Source organism: Hyperolius riggenbachi, chromosome 2, assembly GCF_040937935.1.
Source record: "Hyperolius riggenbachi isolate aHypRig1 chromosome 2, aHypRig1.pri, whole genome shotgun sequence".
In the NCBI taxonomy this organism is placed as follows: domain Eukaryota; kingdom Metazoa; phylum Chordata; class Amphibia; order Anura; family Hyperoliidae; genus Hyperolius; species Hyperolius riggenbachi.
In genome coordinates, this window is record NC_090647.1 from 319952423 (window position 1) to 319968687 (window position 16265).

General features: G+C 45.1%; 1 protein-coding gene and 1 long non-coding RNA gene across 3 annotated transcripts in view; one reads left to right on the forward strand and one right to left on the reverse strand.

Annotated features, from left to right (window-relative positions):
• The window catches only part of LOC137544403 (uncharacterized), a 79937-nt gene extending 69211 nt beyond the window's left edge, over positions 1–10726 (forward strand). The window contains exon 4 of the long non-coding RNA XR_011025855.1: positions 10330–10726. This is a non-coding gene — a long non-coding RNA (uncharacterized lncRNA). The remainder of the gene's footprint in view (positions 1–10329) is intronic.
• SLC30A2 (solute carrier family 30 member 2) overlaps positions 1–16265 on the reverse strand; it is a 67408-nt gene that overhangs the window by 11975 nt on the left and 39168 nt on the right. For both annotated transcript variants that reach the window (XM_068265471.1, XM_068265470.1), the window contains exon 5: positions 8227–8410. In XM_068265471.1, coding sequence (XP_068121572.1) covers positions 8227–8410 — 184 coding nt within the window. The remainder of the gene's footprint in view (positions 1–8226; positions 8411–16265) is intronic.

The window sequence follows — 16265 nt, forward strand, 5'->3', positions numbered from 1 at the left end:
CCTGTCATCGCCAAGTGCTTTGAATGACTGGTAGCCACACATCAAAGCCTCCATCCAAGCAAACCAAGAACACCACCAGTTTGCATACCGGACAAATAGATCAACTGAGGACGCCATTTCTGTAGCTCTCCATGCTACCCTCTCACACCTAGAAAAGCCCAACTCCTATGTTAGGATGCTATTTGTTGACTACAGCTCAGCATTTAACACCATCGTATCTAGCCAGCTGACTAACGAACTCCATGCACTAGGTCTTGCTCCCTCCATATGTACCTGGTTATTGGACTTACTTACTAATCGCCCTCAAAACTGTCAGACTAGGAAAACAGACATCCTCCACCCTTACCCTGAGCACTGGCCTGCCACAGGGCTGTGTATTAAGCCCTCTCCTCTATGCACTTTTCACCCATTACTGCCAGCTTATTCATACCTCAAACTTAATTGTTAATTTTGCAGATGATACAACTGTCATCGGGCTTATATCAGACAATGAGAAAGCTGCCTACAGAGAAGAAGTTAGGAACCTGACTGCATGGTGCAATATTAACAACCTGTTATTAAAGAGAACCCGAGGTGGGTTTGAAGAATATTATCTGCATACAGAGGCTGGATCTGCCTATACAGCCCAGCCTCTGTTGCTATCCCAAACCCCCCTAAGGTCCCCCTGCACTCTGCAATCCCTCATAAATCACAGCCACGCTGCTGACAAACAGCTTGTCAGAGCTGGCTGTGTTTATCTCTATAGTGTCAGTCTGCTGCTCTCCCCGCCTCCTGCAGAACTCCAGTCCCCACCTGCATCCCTTCCCTCCCTGCTGATTGGAGGGAAGGTACGGGGGCAGGGACCGGAGCTATGCAGGAGGCGGGGGAGCAGCTAAGACTGACACTACAGATGTAAACACAGCCTCACAGCATGGCTGTGATTTATGAGGGATTGCAGAGTGCAGGGGGACCTTAGTGGGGTTTGGGATAGCAACAGAGGCTGGGCTGTATAGGCAGATCCAGCCTCTGTATTCAGATAACATTCTTTAAACACACCTCGGGTTCTCTTTAAATACAAAAAAGAAAAAGGAATTATTGTAGACTTTAGGACCACCAAAAAGACCACTCACTTACCGCTGCAGCATTCACAGCATTCACCGCTGCAGCATTCACCAGAAAATATTAGTTATGTGCGCAGCATTCACCAGATAATAATTGTTATGTGCGCAGCATTCACCATTCTTCCTCTATTACACATTCTTCATGCACAATCCGAACAAGTTTTATGGGTGACAGACAACACCTCTGTGTTCAATGTGCACAACATTCTCAGTGGATTCCCTGCAGCTCTGTGGGGAGTGCATATGTAGAGTATAGTATTACTGTGTAACAAAGTAAACCTGAGACAGATGAAATTAAAGTTTTATACATACCTGGGGCTTCCTCCAGCCGCCTTCAGGATAATCAGTCCCTCGTTGTCCTCCTCCACCACCTGGATCTTCTGCTAGGAGTCCAGGTACTTGAGCCAGTCGGGCGTAGTGCGCATGCACACACTCCGCCGCCAGGAGCATACTACACCTGTGCAGCACTATTGCGCAGGTGCAAAATGTTCCTGGCTGTGGGAGCGGCATGCGACCGGACAGCGCTGACTGGCTGAATTACCAGGACTCATAGCAGAAGGAGTCGGAGTCGGTGCATTTTTTCCCGACTCCAGGCACCCAAAATTGCCCAACTCCACGACTCCAACTCCACGACTCCAACTCCACGACTCCAACTCCACGACTCCAACTCCACGACTCCAACTCCACGACTCCAACTCCACGACTCCAACTCCACGACTCCAACTCCACGCAGCATTCACCAGAAAATCGCAATGTGGGAGCATTTACCAGAAAATAATCACAATGTGGGAGCATTCACCAGAAAATAAACGCAATGTGGGAGCTTTCACCAGAAAATAAACGCAATGTGGGAGCTTTCACCAGAAAATAAACGCAATGTGGGGGAATTCACCAGAAAATAAACGCAATGTGGGGGCATTCACCAGAAAATAATCGTTATGTGGGGGCAGTCACCAGAAAATAATCGTTATGTGGGGGCAGTCACCAGAAAATAATCGTTATGTGGGGGCAGTCACCAGAAAATAATCGTTATGTGGGGGCAGTCACCAGAAAATAATCGTTATGTGGGGGCAGTCACCAGAAAATAATCGTTATATGGGGCAGTCACCAGAAAATAATCGTTATGTGGGGGCAGTCACCAGAAAATAACCGTTATGTGGGGGCAGTCACCAGAAAATAATCGTTATGTGGGGGCAGTCACCAGAAAATAATCGTTATGTGGGGGCAGTCACCAGAAAATAATCGTTATGTGGGGGCAGTCACCAGAAAATAATCGTTATGTGGGGGCAGCCACCAGAAAATAATCGTTATGTGGGGGCAGTCACCAGAAAATAAACCTGTACAAATAAAAAAAATTCACTCACCTGGCCAGCCTCTGACGGACCTGACTAATCACTGTATGTGCATTCCTTAGATCAATGGTCTGTGACCTGCAGACCACAGAGGCACGGACAGCAATCCAACATCTCAACATACAGAACAACGGCACTCACTCCTGCTGCCTCTACTAACGGTGCACCCGACCTCCTCCTCCTGGAACTTTGCCTGCTCTGCCCCGTGCAGTTGAAGCTGGAGAGGCTAGAGGCCAGCCAGCACCAGGGGAGAGAGCGAGTGACATCATAGTCACAGACAGTGACATGACTCATCTCGCCAGACTCGCCTGGCTCCAGGGGTGAGCCTGGGGTGCCTGGCACCTGGGTGCAAGATTTTCTCTGGCGCCTATGGGAGTGGTTAAATTAACCACGCCCAACCACATAACCACACCCATGTCCTGCCTAATCACACCCACACCTACCTCTTTACGCATGCATGCGATACCCCATTCCTACCCCTCTTTCATGGGCTTGCTCCTGGCTGGCTTTGGCTGCCTGCGAGTCTGCTAGTCTCTGGACTGACTCAGGCTGAGAGGCTCTGCGAGTGCGACGCAGTCACACACTGCGTATTTATGGCTGCCTGCGGCCACCCTACTCTCGCTCGCTGTCTTCGGCTCCTCCCCCCGCCAAGCCCAAGCGTGAGGTGGGCTGCCTGTATCTTTACCGTTGCGCCGCGCAGCCTGCCAGTGTTGCCAACCTTTCACATTATTTTTTTACTGACAAATACCTAAAAATTCACTGACAAAAGATTTTTACTGACAAAATTTCCCCACTAAATGCACATAAGAGACAGCGTTTCACCAGTAAATGCACATAATGAGAGACCGCTTTTCACCAGTAAATGCACATAACGAGAGACCGCTTTTCACCAGTAAATGCACATAACAAGAGACCGCTTTTCACCAGTAAATGCACATAACAAGAGACCGCTTTTCACCAGTAAATGCACATAACAAGAGACCGCTTTTCACCAGTAAATGCACATAACAAGAGACCGCTTTTCACCAGTAAATGCACATAACAAGAGACCGCTTTTCACCAGTAAATGCACATAACAACAAACAGCCAGTGTCGCCAGGGGTATATGTCCCCAGTATACGTAGGCAGGGGTATATGTCCCCAGTATATGCAGCCAGGGGGTATATGTCCCCAGTATATGCAGCCAGGGGGTATATGTCCCCAGTATATGCAGCCAGGGGGTATATGTCCCCAGTATATGCAGCCAGGGGGTATATGTCCCCAGTATATGCAGCCAGGGGGTATATGTCCCCAGTATATGCAGCCAGGGGGTATATGTCCCCAGTATATGCAGCCAGGGGGTATATGTCCCCAGTATATGCAGCCAGGGGTATATGTCCCCAGTATATGCAGCCAGGGGGTATATGTCCCCAGTATATGCAGCCAGGGGGTATATGTCCCCAGTATATGCAGCCAGGGGGTATATGTCCCCAGTATATGCAGCCAGGGGGTATATGTCCCCAGTATATGCAGCCAGGGGTTATATGTCCCCAGTATATGCAGCCAGGGGGTATATGTCCCCAGTATATGCAGCCAGGGGGTATATGTCCCCAGTATATGCAGCCAGGGGGTATATGTCCCCAGTATATGCAGCCAGGGGGTATATGTCCCCAGTATATGCAGCCAGGGGGTATATGTCCCCAGTATATGCAGCCAGGGGGTATATGTCCCCAGTATATGCAGCCAGGGGGTATATGTCCCCAGTATATGCAGCCAGGGGGTATATGTCCCCAGTATATGCAGCCAGGGGGTATATGTCCCCAGTATATGCAGCCAGGGGGTATATGTCCCCAGTATATGCAGCCAGGGGGTATATGTCCCCAGTATATGCAGCCAGGGGGTATATGTCCCCAGTATATGCAGCCAGGGGGTATATGTCCCCAGTATATGCAGCCAGGGGGTATATGTCCCCAGTATATGCAGCCAGGGGGTATATGTCCCCAGTATATGCAGCCAGGGGGTATATGTCCCCAGTATATGCAGCCAGGGGGTATATGTCCCCAGTATATGCAGCCAGGGGGTATATGTCCCCAGTATATGCAGCCAGGGGGTATATGTCCCCAGTATATGCAGCCAGGGGGTATATGTCCCCAGTATATGCAGCCAGGGGGTATATGTCCCCAGTATATGCAGCCAGGGGGTATATGTCCCCAGTATATGTAGCCAGGGGGTATATGTCCCCAGTATATGCAGCCAGGTATAGTGACCCCGTTTAGGTAACGTGACCCCCTTTAGTTAGTGAGTGACAGGAGCCCGCCGCCGCTGCTCCCCCCTCACCTGCAGCATCAGCCAGACGGCCCAGACCTCAGCATCAGCGGGCGACCCGACCAGAACGGGCGCCGATCGCACCCGCTCTATATGCGGAAGTGATGTCACTTCCGCATATCAGTGCGGGTGCTAGGTCCTAGCGCCCGCACTGTTGGTCGCCGCCTGATCGAGGTCTGACCTGACGCGGCGCCGGCGGCTAGAGGGAGGGAAGGAGGGTTGGGAAGAAGCGGCGGCCAGAGGGGGGGGGGGGGAGCGGCAGCCGGGCGGCAATGCACCCGCCCAAGCTCGGCCCTGCCTGGCTCCACCGCTAATCACTGCTGTGCTGTCTGCTGCTGACGCTGGGGAGGAGGGAGGTGGAACCGAGGGAGAGAGAGAGATGCACTCCGGCTCGTCCTCGCAAAAAAAGTTACATTATGCAAACAGGGAGGGGGGGGGGGCGGCGGCCGGGCCCCCCCTCAAGGCTTCAGGTGGCGGGCCCCGTCGCGAATGCGACCTCTATTGCTATGCCCCTGGGTGTAGAGTGGGTCAATTGGAGCAGTCGTTTGTTTTGGGGTAGCGTAAGTAAGTTAGTAGTGCGTGCTACAGCAGTACAGTAGTGTGCCTACTTTGAAATTTTTTCTTGTGCTGTCACACTAAGGGCCCTTTTAAACTTAATGCATTGGTACGCGTTTTTTCCATAGCAGTGCATTGAGAAAAAGCTTTCAGTTAAAACACGTATAGTGGGTACCAAGCCATAGGAAAACATGGGCATTACTTTGAAAATCACTTTTTTTTTCCAGTTTTAACTGAGAGCAACTGATTACGTGGAAAAGGGGCCTAAGCTGTGCTGCTTGAGCAGTGTAGCTTAAAGGAATACTATCGATTCACATATTTTTTTCAATTGACACAGGAATTGTTTGGGAAGTGCTGCTAAGTACTGGTGTATACATTTTAGTAGCAACTTCTTTACTGTTATCAAAATACTTTCAAACTTTACTGATGCCAAAACTGACGGCTGACTGAGCCATGAGGAGAGGGGAAATTCCCCTCACACTTGATCAGTTAACTGTATGGCCTGGTGCACACCAGAGGAGTTTTTCTGAGCGTTTTGAGTTTTTAATCTGCTGCTAATGTTATCCTATGTGTCTGTGCACACTGGAGCAATGAGGTTTTGTAAAAAAAAACCCATAGCATTACATTGGGAAGAGCTTTTAAAACCTCTAAAAGCTCTTCCCAATGTAATGCTATGTTTTTTTTTTTTTTACAAAACCTCATTGCTCCAGTGTGCACACATAGGATAACATTAGCAGCAGATTTAAAAACTCAAAACGCTCAGAAAAACTCCTCTGGTGTACACCAGGCCAAAGTGTAACTCTGTGTGTGACAGAGAAGAGAGCTCCCAACAGCTGCAGATCCTGTGTCCTGTGTTTCTGACTGAAGTGTCTGAAGAGAGCAGAGGAAATGTTACTAATTGTCACAGCTTTTCATACAGTTTTTGCTTTCAGATTTTGATATGTTTGATATTTGCTTTCTGTAGTCTGATATGCAACTCTGGCTGTGCATTGAAGGAGATACCCCTTCTGCAATTGATTTGTCCCAATATAGCTAAATCCTACCCTCAATAAATTACAGCTTTTGCCTCTGATATTTAACATGAAAAGTAGGAAAATGTTTACACAGCTACTTAGACATTATTTGCACACTGTCATTTTAGAACACTTGGGTATCGATAGTATTCCTTTAATGAATCAATCGCTACTGATTTGTCTGTGAGCCAGATGCAGCCATCAAAAGAGCCACAGCTGGCTCCCGAGCCATAGGTTCCCTACCCCTGCTCTACACGCTACTAAAAAGGGGGAAAACTACGACCCTGTTGGAAAGATTTACCACAGTTCTTATTCCAAACAACTCCACAATAAAAAGATGTTTTTATTGTCTTGTCCCCATTGCAAAAGCAATTATTACTATTGCAAAAGATCTCCATGTAGATAAATCACGTGACTAACTAGTACAAGCCACTGACACTACATAGGAAATAAACTGGGCTCTACAATGTATGCCTGTGACCTCCAGTGCATCCGCTAGCCCCATTTTTTGTAGCCCCATTTTTGACTGCGGGTGGCCCCCAGCACTTGCTATTTATCGGATGCTGCAGGCACCCAAATTTCATACTTTTTTTGCGACTGAATTGACTAAGGTTAGGTGTGGGGGGAGTAGGCTTAGGTATAGTTGCAGTAAAATATCTGTTATTTACCGATATTTTACTATTATAATTGCCAATTTAAGAATGCAGAATATCGGTAAATAATATCAATACTCTACTTGCCGAAATTGGGCACCCAAATATCCCTAAGTCCCTTTTTCCTGCACGCCCAAATACCAACCTCACCTAACCCCCCCCCCCCCCCCCCCCCCGACTACTTTTTCACCAAAAAAGAAACACAAATTAGCAACAGGAAGCAAGAGAAAAGGTGTGTGTGAAAAGGCATTGCAATAACAGATACAGCTTGGATACTTTTTAGTGCTTTGTGGATTTTTTTCATTTGTGTTATGTTAGTGACATGATTTAAAGTGACATGATTTAAAGTGACACTGAAGCTCCTCCTCCAGCTACTTGCTCAAAAACCTAATGTATTGTATAGCGTCAGCGAGCGGGGAGCTTACCTACTTCCTCCGCTTACCGCGTCACTTCCTACAAAGTCGCCCTCTATACTTCGGAGGGCGACATTGCAGGAAGCGACAGGGCGAGCAGAGGAAGGTGGTAAGCTCTCCGCTCACTGCCGCTATACATTAGGTTTTGTGCAAGTAGCTGGAGGAGGAGCGGGGACGGGGGACCCAGGTGAGGGAGGGGGTTTGACACCCTCCCCGTCCTGGCTGCTATCCCCTCCAGCACGGCAGCCCCCTTCCCCACCCACAGGCTGTGACACAGAAACGGATCAGTTTCTGTGTCCAAAACTGCCTGTGTAGAGAGAGATCAGTTTTCCTATTCCCCTGCACTACCCCTCTGTGTATCCGGATCCATGTGCGGTCCTGAAAAATGCAGCAAATCCGGACTGTCAATTCAGGTTTTTAAAACGCATACCCCTGAATGCAGATGGATCAGGATTTTTTTAAGTGAAGAAGGATGCTATTTTTAACATTGGTATCAGTGGCTCCGTTTTTGATTCGGGCCAAAAAACGTAGCCACGGATACGCTTTTAAAACAAGTGTGAACCTATTCTAATGCACTGTGTAAAGTGCATTAGTGCTATAAAAATACATAGTAATAACAAACCTCTGAATTCCAATATCCTGTAACAAGAGCATTAATGTGAATGTCCTCTCTGGTTCAATCATTAAAAGATATTAACCTTTATTAGATTGAATATGATTAAAGCATCACAGGAGGTACAAAATCACAGACCCAATTTTTTTTTTTTTACATATCCCTGACTCATTAAGCCAACCAATCAAATCAACACAAATGAAGAATCAAAGGTGACCATTACCTTAAAATAGATGACGTAGGCAGCAATAAGGACACCGAAGCTCTGCAGTAAATCTCCTACCACATGAATAAAGGCAGCACGAACACTGGGATTACCCTGCCCTTCATGGCTGTGTGAATGAGAGTGAGAACTTGCTCCTCCGTGACTGTGTCCATGTCCAGTTTGATGAAGCGTCACCCCCATTCTGCCAGTCAGAAATAGAAAGCCTGTCAGTCATTTCATCAAGCATCAATTCCTAATGTTTCATGTGAGATAAAGAGGGATGTCTACCACTGCTGGCACAACTGCAGACCAGGGATGGTCAATGGCATGCAAATAATTAGGATTTGATGCAGGATTATGCAAATTAGCACAGCCAAAATGGACCAAATTCCACTTACCATAAATTATCTTAAAATAGGTCAATGGCTGATAAAGCAACACGCCTGCAATACTGCAGAAATTCAGCAATTACAGAGGAGGAGAGTAAAGGCTAGTTACTATATTTTTTTTATCCTATAAATAAGATTTCCTAACATGCCAGTATCCTAAAACAGGTCTAAAATTAACAATGCAACTGTTCATGATTAATCAGCCTCACTTTAAATTTTAACCAAACTTACAATAAAGTACACTTTTAAAGAGGAACTGCAGTGAAAATAATGTAATAAAAGTGCTTAATTTTTACAATAATTATGTATAAAAGATTTAGTCAGTGTTTGCCCATTGTAAAATCTTTCCTCTCCCTGATTTACATTCTGAAATGTACCACATGGCGACATCTTTACTGCTACCGTAGCAGGTGATGTTTGTGGAAGGAGATGCTGCTTTTTTGGCAGTAGGAAACAGCTGTTATTTCCCTGAGTGCAACAAGACTCCCACAGTGTGATGCCAGTACCTAGGTGACTTCCCACTGTGGGAGGGGTTTCACCACAATGGCCTTGATTTATAAAGTATTACTTTGGAAAATGTCAATTCATAAAGTCGGTTACCGCATGAAAAACTGAAATTACCAAGCAGTAAGGTAAATTGCCAACTTGTGCGGTAAATACCTCAACAAATATCAGTAAATGTCAATTCATAAAGACTACAACATGCGGTAAAGTCCATAAATGTTACCGTACCTCTGGTGTGGCGTAATCAGTGCGAGACTGTGGGAAGCCAGCCTTGACTAAGACAAGCAGATAGGGATAATCTATGACTGAAAGGAGCAGAAGCAAATAGAAACAGCCCCTATCTCCTGCAAGTCCCGTTGATCGGATGCGGATAGGTTGCGCAGGCTTCTCGGGAGGTTCCAGCTTTTTTACCCCCCAGGCAGCAAGCAGAGAGATTGGAACAAAAGAGGCTTCCACTGGGGCCATTTAACCCCTCAGGTTCCTGTTTGAAGATGCGGAGGAGCTAGTGGGGAAATAATCTAAGCATGACATGTGTAATGTCTCCTGGAAGTTTTTCTAAGCTGTGGCAATTAAATAAAATGTTAAGAAAGACTAATAGATTCAGAGCGAGCAGAGGCAGTATAACAAACATGTACATCTAAAGGGATGCAGGGATGCCTCTTACTATTGTAATGCCCTCACCGCACGGAACAGCACACTGCTCTGCTGTTACCGAACAAGTTTTTGTCTACTGAAGCCGGTAAATGACCAAACTTCTACCGTGCCTGTGAACAAAAGTCTAAAATACCGAATGCGGTATTTTTAACATCCAGATTTTTTTTAATCACACAGCCTTTTATGAATTAAAGCCAATATCAGCCATACATAGCCCCCTGATGATCAGTATGAGAAAATGTAAGCTTTCTCTTGAGAAAGCGGGTATGGGCTACTGATTGCGATGAAGTTCAATCCTTGATTACAATTCCTCTTTAAACTGTTACTTTAAGTTTGCATTATTGTAACAGTATATAAAATTAAGGACAACTGGCCAGTCTGATCATTAAGCCAGATGCATTAGTGTTTTGACCAATTTAGTGTAATATACACCATAGTAATGGCATAATACATTTTTACATCTGCAGCATTCTGTTCAGCTCATATATGCCAACAGAGTTGCCCTACTATTATAAGTTTTACCAACGAGCTTTCTTATAAAGTGCCTAAAAGGGTTTACTTTTATTTGCCATAGGAAACACATCTGTCACTGAGTTCTCCAGGATGCCAGGAGATAACACTCCAGGGAGATTCCATGTGCAAGTTAAACTGACAGAAAGCTGTGGTTTCAAGAAGACAGCATTTAACTGCTGTGAGGAAGAGGGACGACCCCAAAAACATGTCCACATATGGGACTACATGGTTGAAGAGGATCTGACAGCTGTTCACACGCTCAGAAGCAATTTTTTTTTGAGCCCCAAGGCAGAATCACCAACCTTCCAGTTGCTGGACACAGCCCACTCGGACCCCTTCGAGACATGCATTGTCATGGTTTTTGTCAAGATATTCTCTAGTAACCAGTGGCGTTTCTAGGTAAGACAGCGGCAAATTAAATTTTATTTTTTTTATTAAAATAAAGCTTCTTAGCACTATGCTTTTTTCTTCTGGTTTACAGATTGAACTGGATCGTATATTATAAAGCAAGATAGCTGCTTGCAGTCCAGCTGACTGACTCAGGGGCAAGGAATTTGTACATTTCACACAGACTTTCAGTCAAAGTCACTTAGAATACCCATATAAGTAACAGGTTTTTAACTGTACTTTTGCAGTGCTGTGATTCAGTTGTATTGTGTAGGGAATGCACTTTGATCAAACTGAATATCAGGCTGTACCAAGATGACCAAGGGTTTGATTTATTAAGATTTATCCATGATCAGAGACCATGAAAACACAATAAACCCAGCCAGGATTGATTAAATACTGTTTCCTATAAGGTGGTAATGGACCGCAACCATCAAGGTCAGTGCATTACAGACTGTGAGACTCCAGTTGTTTGCACACACCCTTAGTAACCGTTGAAAATTCAGGGCTGATATTTCACCTTAGTTCATTATTCATGTATTTATATAGCGCCGACATATAACGCAGGGCTGTACAGAGTATATGGTCACCTAACTGTCCCTCAGAGGGGCTCACAATCTAACCCCTACCATAGTCATATGTCTCTATGTATCGTGTAGTGCATGTATCATAGTCTAGGGCCAATGTAGGGGGATGCCAATTAACGTATCTGTACGTTTTTAGGATGTGGGAGGAAACCGGAGTGCCTGGAAGAAACCCACACAGACACAGGGATAACATACTCCTTGCAAATGTTGACCTGGCTGGGGTTTGAACCGGGGATCCAGCGCTGCAAGGCGAGAGCGCTAACCACTACGCTACTGTGCTGCCCATTAACCACTTTCTGCAAAAAGGATATGTATAAAGGTCCTCTTTGTACATGTTTAGCGCAAATCGAGCATTTAGAAGAGTCCAACTATTCCACCAAAATATATGTGCACTTGTTCCATGTTATGAAACAGTACAATTGGGAGGGGGGGGGGGGGGGGGGGGGAATCAGGCAGCCTGGCAGCACTAGGACAATTTTCAATAGATTTCATGCTGCGATCTCTTGGCAATCTGTCTGCAGTGTGGGCAGGCAATAAATCCTCGTTACAAACGATTTGTGAAGAAATGCAATCAATTTGTGAAATACGTAATCAATCTGTTTTCTGATTGATTCACAATTCCAATTTAAATTGCATGTCTAGGGACCCACAGAGCAAAAAGCTGGGGTCTGGCTATTCCAGCAGGTAACACATTCTATTCATGCGACTACAGCTGTTGGTCCTGGGAGGCCATTGTTTTTCTTTAAAGGGAAACCGAGGTGAGAGGGATATGGAGGCTGCCATATTGATTTCCTTTTAAACAATACCAGTTGCTGTCTAGCCTGCTGATCCTCTGCCTCTAATACTTTTAAGGTGGCCATACACTGTTCGATTTGCCATCAGATCGACCAACAGATAGATTCCTCTCTGATCGAATCTGATCAGAGAGGGATCGTATGGCTGCCTTCACTGCAAACAGATTGTGAATCGATATCGCTATGAAACCGATTCACAATCCGTGGAGCTGCCACTGACAACCCCCCCCCTGATACATTACCTGATCCGGCCGGTGCGAGTCCCCCGGTCTCCGCTGTCTCTTCTCCAGGGCTACAGCTTCACTTTACTTCCTGCCGGGAGAAGTTTAAACAGTAGAGGGCGCTCTAATGTTTAAATTTCCTGTCCAGACAGAAAGAAGTGAAGCCTGCCGGAGCACACCAGAGAAGAAGCAAAGGTGACGCGCCGGCGGAGCAGGTAATGTATTGCTGCTAGTGTCGGACATTCGAACGCCGCTATCGACGCACTCCCGACCCGCCAGCGATCAAGTGAAATCTTCCGCACGGACGGATCGACAGGAACGATCAATTTCGGACGGAAATCGATCGTTCGGTCAGCGTTTGCGCAACGATTTCACAGCAGATTCGATCACAGTGATCGAATCTGCTGTATATCGGCAGGAAAATCGTTTAGTGTATGGGCCCCTTTAGCCATAGACCCTGAACAAGCATATGCAGATCAGGTACTCTGACTCACCTGACTCATTTTACCGGATTAGCCATATACTTGTTCCAGGGTTAAAGAGGAACTCCAGTGAAAATAATGTAAAAAAAATAAAAAAAAAAAGTGCTTCATTTTTACAATAATTATGTATAGTCAGTGTTTGCCCATTGCAAAATATTTTAAATCCCTGATTTATATTCTGACATTTATCACATGGTGACATTTTACTGCTGGCAAGTGATGTAGCTGCTGCTTGCTGTTTTGGCAGTTGGAAACAGCTGTCAACAGATATTTCCCACAATGCAACAGGGTTCACAGACAGGAAACTGCCCAGAGTACATACTCAGAATTTCTTTGTGGGAGGGGTTTCACCACAATATCAGCCATACAGCGCCCCCTGATGGTCTGTTTGTGAAAAGCAATAGATTTCTCATGTAAAAGGGGGTATCAGCTACTGATTGGGATAAAGTTCAATTGTTGGACGGAGTTCCTCTTTAAGACTCAGACACTACTAATGCCAGAAGTTAAACAGGGCTGCCAGGCAACTAGCATTATTATATATGTAAACTGCGCCTACCCGTTATAGCTATCTAGAAAAGGGATGAACCTTAGTGACATAAAATAGTGAACAATATACCGTGTAATCATGCAATATTAAAATCATTAATAACCCAGCACTCGAGTTTGCGCTAGCAATGGGAGTCCAGCAATAGACAATATGAGATGATGTATGTCAGCGCTCCTCTTCTTCAGACTCTTTAATCTATAAAACACAAACAAATACACTGCACATAGTGCATTACTGCCAGTCATTAAATCCCAGACTTCGTGACCCTTGCACAAAAACACCCAGGGTGACAAATGGTGGTGCCTCCGTGCCAAACCCAGTGAATGATGCCAAACTGCTCACCAGATGGTTGCCACCTCAGACAACAGGTGGATCTAGCACTTCGGTATATAAACCAGGCAAACACCTCTCCAATAAAATTCGGAATCTTTAATCCAGATTAAGCTTGCAAAACACAAATAAAAAACTCTCATAGCGTACCATATAAAAACAATACACTTCAGCCTGCGCCTTTAGAGCGCACTTACGTAGCAAGATGATTTATAGGCGTATCGGGCTCAACGGCCCAGTGATGACACTCCTCTCCGGGTGAAAACGGCGTCCCGTAATTCCCCCTCGGCGTGCCCGCTCACGATTTCCGTATGTTCAATGCGGCTGGCTAGCACTTCCGCATCCCGTGACGTCAGACGCACCTGGCTCCGCCCTACGCGTTTCGTCCGTGCGGACTCATCATACGCCTATAAATCATCTTGCTACGTAAGTGCGCTCTAAAGGCGCAGGCTGAAGTGTATTGTTTTTATATGGTACGCTATGAGAGTTTTTTATTTGTGTTTTGCAAGCTTAATCTGGATTAAAGATTCCGAATTTTATTGGAGAGGTGTTTGCCTGGTTTATATACCGAAGTGCTAGATCCACCTGTTGTCTGAGGTGGCAACCATCTGGTGAGCAGTTTGGCATCATTCACTGGGTTTGGCACGGAGGCACCACCATTTGTCACCCTGGGTGTTTTTGTGCAAGGGTCACGAAGTCTGGGATTTAATGACTGGCAGTAATGCACTATGTGCAGTGTATTTGTTTGTGTTTTATAGATTAAAGAGTCTGAAGAAGAGGAGCGCTGACATACATCATCTCATACAGGCAACTAGCATTGTTTACAAGAAAATAAATATGTCAGCTTCAATGTCCCTCTCAAAGGGTTCCCTACTGCAGGCAGATCACAGTTAGGTTTGAAACAGCAATGTGAAAGGAAACTTTTGGTTTGTCACTGCCACAGAGGAAGCAAAAGCAGCTTCTAACTCAGCATGAGAGCTGGCTTGCTGAAGCCGCTCTAATATTTAAAATAAATGTATTGTATGATTTTTACCTTTCTAAGAGATACCATACTTGTGACAGTTAGGAAAATTATATCATCTGAACTGCTAAGTTTCCTCATATTTTATCTATGCAGCTGGCACACCCAGCAACTGGGTTATTAAAGAGGAGCTGTCAGCAATACTATTTCGAAAAAAAACTAAACAAAAAAAACACACATATACAGTGCTGCCCATAATTATTCTTACCCCTGCCAAATTTTGACTTAGTTACTTTTATTCAACTAGCAAGTAATTTTTTGACGGGAAATGACAAAGGTGTCTCCCAAAAGATAAGACTATGTACAAGAGGCATTATTGTGGGGGAAAAAAAAACATTTCTCAGCTTTTATTTACATTTGAGCAGTGTCCAGTCCAAAATGATTCATACCCTTCACAAACTGTCACAGTCTGTGGGAAAATCCAAAGTTCTATACCATTCCAAATAGTCCAAGCTGTTCTAAAGCATCCTAATTACCCTGATTAATTGGGAAAAGCTGTTTTACTCACCTTAGGTGAAAACCAGCAGCTCTCTGCAGTTGGTTAGTGGACAGTCATGGCTAAGACAAAGGAGGACGCCACTATTCCAGATAAGGCACACAAAAGCTCACTTGGCCTTTGCAAATGCTCATCTGGACAAAGAAGAAGACTTCTGGTCTTCTTCTGTGTTATGGTCAGATGAAACAAAAACTGAATTGTTTAGTCACAATGATCCTTCCTTCATTTGGCGTAAAAAGAGAAGTCTTCAACCCAAAGAACACCATCCCCACTGTCAAACATGGTGGTGGGAACCTAATGCTTTTGGGGGGTGTTTTCAGCCAATGGATCAGGGAACCTAATCACAGTAAATGGCACCATGAAAAAGAGCAATACATGACGATTCTCAATGACAACATCATGCAGTCTGCAGAGAAACGTGGCCTTGGGCACCAGTGGAAATTTCAGCATGACAAGGACCCAAAACACGCAGCCAAAGTGGTGAAGAAATGGTTAGCAGACAACATTAATGTTTTGGAGTGGCCCAGCCAGAGTTGACTTGAATCCAATTGAGAATCTGTGGAGGGAGCTAAATATCAGGGTGATGGCAAGAAGACTCTCCAACATGAAAAATTTGGAGCTCATTACTAAAGAAGAATGAGCAAAAATACCTGTGGAGACATGCAAAAAGCTGGTCTGAAATTATAGGGAGTGTTTGATTGCTGTAATAGCCAATAAAGGCATTTGTATTGTGTATTTAGAAGGGTATGAATAATTTTGGACTGGACACGTTTTGCTCAAATGTAATTTTTTTTTTTTGCCACGTTAATGCCTCTCTTACATCTTATCTTATCTTTTGGGAGACACCTATGTCATTTTCTGTCAAAACATTGCTTGCTGGTGGAATAAAAGTAACTAAGTCAAAATTTACCAGGGATATAAATAATTATGGGCAGCACTGCAAGTGGATAAATACTTGCTCCAATTACATTTGTATCGCACTGTCCATGTTTTGATTATAGTGATTTTTCTATGGTAAAAAAAAGAGAAAATCTTTCTCAGTATTCTCAATTTTAACGGTGTCCATCTTGAAGCCAATCGTGATGTAATTTCCTCCCTTACTCGCCTCTGCCTGATTGTACATGCATTGCCC